Raw genomic sequence first — 6,681 nt, 5'->3', positions numbered from 1 at the left:
ACTATGGATAGCAATTCATTTATTTTAAAGTGATATCATTTCTTTTGAGTAGGAAGTGAACAAATAATTAATTTAAAGAATTTATCTGAAAGGTAATTTCCGATTTCTAGCCCTGGTATTTATTTTATGTTGCAATATAATGAGAACTGAGCAGTCTTCTGGTAGGACAGTGCTTACATTATAAGTCAAGAGGTCATGCTTCAGACACTTGATGCAAAGTTTCAAACTGGCATATTTTGAAATGTGCATTTTTCAACCAAAATTTCAAACCACTGCAAGGAACTGCAAAATTGAACTTAAACATATTGTCTTGATACTACTTGTTACTAACTTATCTGTCACAGAAAAATAGCTCCTGTCCTGTTACAAACACTCATGCAAGCATGCATGCAAAACCAAGGAACCAGAATTCAGCTATATTTTTTTTTTTTTTTTTTTTTTTTTCTTGTTAGACTACTTCAGACACAAGATTTCAGTTGCCCATCAATGCTTGATGGTTGGAACCTGAATTTCAGTGGTCCCCCTATTTCTAATCAATCATAGTATCATAGAATTGTCTAAGTTGGAAGGGACCTTTAAGAACATCTAGTCCAACAATCAACTTTCTAAGAGAAGTGATTAAAAGCAAAACTGAGGGAAAAAAGTTCAAAAAATTGAGAAGTCTCAGACAAATAAATCATTCATTTCACTCTTGATTGAACTAATTTATCTTTGAATGTTTACAGTGAGAATGTCTCCACCTGAAGTGGCTGTGTTCCAATGCATAAAAATAAGGCATTGCTAGAGTCCAAGTTTGATGTCCTATTTTAGATTTCTAATACACAGTTGAATTAATTATGGCTCTAAAATGCTTGCGGCTATAGAATCATTATAGAAGGACTCTATTACAGCTCAAATGGATTGTAAACATCTAAATCTGGTTATATGAACCAACACCATCTGATCTAATTCTCCTAGATGTCTTTTATACCTCCTACTCTCATCAATGACACTGATATCTATAATCACAAAAGATTCTTGAAAACAAGTCCCTTGTCATTAGTGAATTGGACACTGTGGTCATTCTCATCCTTAGTGTAGGTATTAATAAAAGCCTTTCCTTTTTAACTTTTTTTTCAGAGAGCCTTTTACCTCCTTGTTTCGGAGGGTATAGATTAAAGGGTTTAGCATGGGAATAACAACAGTATAGAGGATAGAGATGATGTTGCTTTTGTCAGGTGAAGATGTGGCCCCAGGCTGACCATACATGAAGAAAACGGTTCCAAAGAACAAGCTGACAGCCAGCATGTGAGAAGAGCAAGTAGAGAAGGCTTTGTGCCTACTCTCAGCTGAAGGCATTTGGACAATAGTAATGATTATATAACCGTAGGAGATAAAAACCACCAAGGCAGTGCCCACAATAATTGATCCGCATACAGCCAGCATTACTATTTCATTGACAAGTGTGTCTGAGCAGGAGGCGTGCATCACTGTGGGAACATCACAGAAGAAGTGGTTTATTTCTTTGCGCCCACAAAAGGACAAACTGAATGTAAAGCCTGTCTGGATGGTGCAATTGATGCAGCCTGACAGATAAGAGCCCATCACCATGAAAACACAAAGTCTTTTATTCATAATGATTTGGTACAACAGTGGATTGCAGATGGCAGCAAAGCGATCATAAGCCATCACAGCAAGGAAGAAGGCTTCCGTTGTACCAAAGAGAGAGAAGAAGAACATTTGAGATGCACAGCCATTATAGGAAATGATTCTTCTGCCTAGTGAGAATGTCAGTGCTGCTTCAGGAGTGATGACAGAGGAATAGCAGATGTCCAAGATGGACAAGTTCTCCAGGAAAAAGTACATGGGAGTGTGCAGCTTGGAGTCCGTTCTAATGATGAGGATCATGCAGGCATTTCCTACCACAGTGACAATATACATTGTGGAGAAGAGAACAGAGAGGAGGAGTTGTGATCCTGGATGAGATCTGAACCCAATCAAAATGAATTCAGTTACTTTGGTCTGGTTTTCCATCTTTCCTGTCAGATAACATTCAAATAAATTAGAAAGTAGTCGACATTCCCACTTTAGAAGATTGATTGCTTTGTCTGTAGAAGCAATTAGAGGAATCAGATAAACGATGAGGTATCTGAAACATAAGAAATATGAAAAATAGAGAGACAGAAGGAAAACAATAGAAAATGGATTAATCTATCATATCTGAAGATTTTTCATATATATTCATTTACAGATGAAGCAATTACCCTGTTATATTCTCTGCAGCATGAAGGAATACTCTGTATGCAGTTCATCAAAACTATTTTAGAGCTTTACTTTACAAGCAGTCAAGAAACAGACCTTTCATTCTTAAGTTAGTCTAAGCTATTTCAGATATAACTGGGCAGAAAAGTCTTACCCTAGCATTGTAACTAACCCACAAAAAGCTGCTCTCCCCTCAACAAAAACCAACAAATGAATATGCTTCAGCTGATAAAATCATAGAATCATAGAAAACAGTTAAAAAATATATGAGCCAAAAAATGCATGGAAAAAAGTGTGGGTAATTGTAAAAAAAAAACAAAAAAAACAAAAACAAAAACAACCAACCAAACAATAAAAAAAAACCAACCCCAAAAGCCCCCTCAAAACCTATTATAAAAAAAAAACACAACCAAAACCAAGCCTTCTCCATCTGAGAAACTGAGATAATTTGGTTTCGTTTTTGGGGGTTTTTTTTAAGTATTTGGAACAAAACTCTCAAAACTTATTTCTTAAATAAATTTTCTCTATTAAAATATCTACTTCACACGTGATGTTCAACGTAATATTAATGGACAGAATATTTCAAGTGACTCCTTTTCAATTATGTTTAGTCATTTTGTTTTCATAAATTAGGTGTCATCTCACCTAGTCTTGAGTATATGCAGTGGGTTGATGCCTACACTAGAACTAATAATTTAGATTACATTTAAATTCAGTGGATAGAAATAAACACGATATGAATCATGTTCTAAGATTTTCTGTTTCTCTCCTTTGACCTAAAGAGAAGTCCAGTTCAGTCATAGCTAACTATTTTCCATGTATAAAGATGTATATAGATGTATAAAGCTGAGTGATATCAATCCCCATCTGGTTACTTGTATTTTGTTTGCTTTGTTGTCATTTCCACTAGATACACTATCAAAAACCTCATGTAACTAATTTTTTTTTAAAAACACTGAATTAATTTCTAGCACATTACTTCAGCCATCTTTTTATAATCCTTGAAAAACATCTTCAGCTCTGAGTACCTTCAGAAACCCAGTTTACTTTTTCTTTGTTCTTTTTTTTGTTTTTGCATTCATGCATCTTAGACAAGGAAATAACTTTGGAGAAAGAACTTCTCTTTGCATACCCTTGTTTAGCAAATATTTTGGCTAGTTCCCCTCAGGATTTTTCTGTATGGAGAACCTAAGTTTAGATGGTTAAGCTTCTTCTATTGTCGAAGCTTCCTCTACTGTCAAAAGAGAAAAATAGACGCATCCATGGTGTGATTCTTCTGCAGAAGATCTGAAGGTGTCTCTGGAATCGTCTGTCTTTGTTGATCAAATAAAAAGTCTAGGATACCTAATGTAGACCCATTAAGTACTGGCTTCTTGCTAATTGACTTACTTTCCAGAAGAACTAACTGTATTCATAAGCCCTCTAATTCCTATGGAAACAAAATAAAGACACAAAGAATTTTAATCCACTCTGTCACTAAACTTAGCAAAGCAAAGCCTAGACTTCACAAGCCACAACATACATACCTTGTAATATTGTGATTAAAGCCAGGTGTGTTTTTGGAATTCAGATTTCAGGAATACATTGCCAAAAACATTGAGCATTTTTTCTACTCAACTGATTTCTCAATAGTCTCCTGGTAATCAACAGGTCACTGAACTTTCATCTTGATGGTTGTGAGAGTACTCTTCTTAGCATGTTGCTCATAGATGCTTTAATAGGTGTGCATGAAACCACTAGGGATTCAGCTTCTAGACCTTAACAGCAGTCATCTAAGCCTCAAATGAGATAGTTTTTCTCTTGTGCCATTTGTCTTTGCATGCAAAAGAAGAGAACCCAAGAAGAAAACATGAACAATAAAGTGTACTTCTGCTTCTGTGTGTCTTTTAACCCTACCTTTTTCACCATTACCTAAGTGTCCTGTGTAAGCCGATGCAGTCAGGACACAGGAACAACCAGGAGACCACAAATAAAGGAACAGAACAAGTTTAATCTCGATACCTCACAACTCGGGGAGTCTTCAAAGCGGCACCTGGGTGGAGACACGCAAGCAGGGAACACAGGGACTGCAAAGCTGGCAAGAGTCCTTGTCAGTCAGAGTCCTTATTAGCCAGAGTCCTTAGCAGCCAGAGTAAAGCAGCAGCGGGAACAAAGTGGGGGCCTACCTCCCTGCTTAGCTGGTTTTTCAAGAGTTCCAGCAGGCATAGTCCTCTCCCTTGTGCTTTGATCTTCTCCAACAACAGGGCAGGAACCTCAAGCGGCGAGATAAGGTGTCCCTGAGTCCATCACAGGCGTAAGTTATCTCAGTGTGGATGTTCTGCTCACAGACTCGAGACCAAACAGCAATTGGCATGATAGATGTGTTTTCCAGTACCCCAGGTGCAAGTCCCTTGAGCGTATTTACAATCCTCCTCGCTAATCTTCCGTTATTTTCCCACATGCCCCTTAAAGATTTTTTTCTGATAATCAAAATAGTGTGGATCTAATCAAAACCCTATTGGCCATTAGAATCTTCTTCCCTCCAGAACACCAAAATAGAGCAGACACCATTGCCTTTTTTCCAACCAGTGTGGTTCCTTTTTTCACTAAATGTGCTCTCTTCTCTGACTGGCAGGGAGAGCCTACTCACGTCCTAAATAACATCTGTGATGCAGATGGCTAAAAAAGGCCTTTTATATAGGAAAACTACAGCAGCCACTCCAGGAAGAAAAAAACATCTCACAACTGTGTAAGTATCTTGGGCACTCTAGGACATCCTGTTATTTTTCAAAAAGCAAATTTACATTTTTTTTCAGCATCACATTTAGCTACAGTAGACTATATTAAATTATCTTTGGTTTGCATGGCATTTTTAAGTTGATTTACATGAAAGAGTTGTTTCCCTTCTTGATATAAAGGCTTCCCAAATTTTGTGACTCATGATAGATCAAAACCTTCTACAACTAGACTATTTTACTTTTGCTTACATCCTCACCAGCTCCCTGAGGCAGATGATAAGATTAAGAGAGATGGTAAGGTTCTCAAAAGATGAGATAAGATTGGACTGCTAGTCTTATCTAGCAGGGAGGGGATTTATTTACAATACTCTAAAGGCACCTAACCTTGAATATACAAGTGTTTATTAGGAAAGCTTCCAGAAATAAACTGTTAGATATAAGAGAGAACTTGCATTCTCAGGATGTTTGTGTTTGTATAATACTTGTCTGTGTTCTCTCCTTCCCTAAGAACACTTAGGAATCCCTGTTGGATAGGTAATTTATTTGTTTCAGGTTATCTGAATACATCACTGCTGCAGTCAACGTGTGAAGTCGAATCACTATATCTATACACATCCTTTCAGTGGAAAGCTCACTAAGGGGTACTGGAATGCTATGGGTTTCACTTTATGTATGAGAAACTGAAAAAAAAGGGAGAAATAGGTTAGGTGATTATTGATGTATAAATGTTTTACTTTTATATATTGTAATAAGAATAAAGTAGACTTGACAATGTACTGATTCTGGCTAAGATACAGTATTTTCTTCAAAGTATCTTGTATGGGGCTATGTTTTGGATTTGTGATCAAAGCAATGTTGATAACACAGCAGTGTTTTAGTTATTGCTGAGCAGTGCTTGCACAGCGTCTATGACTTTTCTGCCTCTCATGCTGTACCCACCACCAGCAAGTAGGCTGGAGTGGACCAAAAGCTGGGAAGGGGACACTACTGGTACAGTTGACCCCAGCTGAGCAAAGGGATATTCCATACCATATTTAATATTCAGCAATAAAAGCTGGGAGAAAGAAGGAAGAAGGGAGGGATGTCTGGAGTATAACATTTTGTCTTCTCAAGTAACTGTTATGCATGATGGAGCCCAGCTTTCCTGGAGATGGCTGAACACCTGCCTGCCCATGGGAAGTAGTGAATTAATTCCTTGTTTTGCTTTGCTTGCGCACACAACTTTTTCTTTACCTATTAAACTGTCTTTATCCCAACCCACGAGTCTTCTCACTTTTACCCTTCTGATTCTCTCTTCCATCCCACTGAGGGAAGACTAAGCAAGCGGGTGTTTGGGGCTTAGCTGGAGTTTATCCATAATTAACACAAGCATGATCTAAGCATTACAGACTATGTTTAAAATCTACGAGACAAACAGACACTTTTGGAGACTGACTCATTATATCTTTTTGTTAAAGCTAAATAGAATAAATATCCTCTGGGTGTGATAATCTGTGTTCACGTAGTATAAATAGTAAAGGACCCTAGGGTAGTTTGTTTTGACCTCTAATCAGACATCAGACTAAGATATCTAATTTTTAGTTATTTTTTTGAGGAATCCATGCTTATATATCTATCTCTGTGGCTCTTGATCTCAAATGCAAAACCAAAAAACTACTGAATTTTTTTTGGCTTCTTTCCCCTGTCATGGTTCATATTGTATTGTATATTCATATTGTGCCAT

General features: G+C 37.2%; 1 protein-coding gene across 1 annotated transcript; it reads right to left on the bottom strand.

Annotated features, from left to right (window-relative positions):
• Positions 1–1,083: 1,083 nt before the first annotated feature.
• LOC106890088 (olfactory receptor 12-like) lies at positions 1,084–2,013 on the bottom strand. The gene has a single exon (XM_014945671.1). It carries the CDS (start codon positions 2,011–2,013, stop codon positions 1,084–1,086), a length of 930 nt encoding a protein of 309 aa, XP_014801157.1.
• Between the last annotated feature and the right edge of the window lie 4,668 nt (positions 2,014–6,681).

Source organism: Calidris pugnax, unplaced genomic scaffold (genome assembly GCF_001431845.1).
Source record: "Calidris pugnax isolate Ruff unplaced genomic scaffold, ASM143184v1 scaffold146, whole genome shotgun sequence".
NCBI classification, from domain to species: Eukaryota; Metazoa; Chordata; class Aves; order Charadriiformes; family Scolopacidae; genus Calidris; species Calidris pugnax.
Note: the sequence above shows the minus strand (reverse complement) of the source record. Positions and strands in the feature narration are given on the sequence as shown.

Excerpts from the sequence above, each read along its gene's own strand:
- LOC106890088 (XM_014945671.1), bottom strand. The coding sequence starts at position 2,013 with ATGGAAAACCAGACCAAAGTAACTGAATTCATTTTGATTGGGTTCAGA.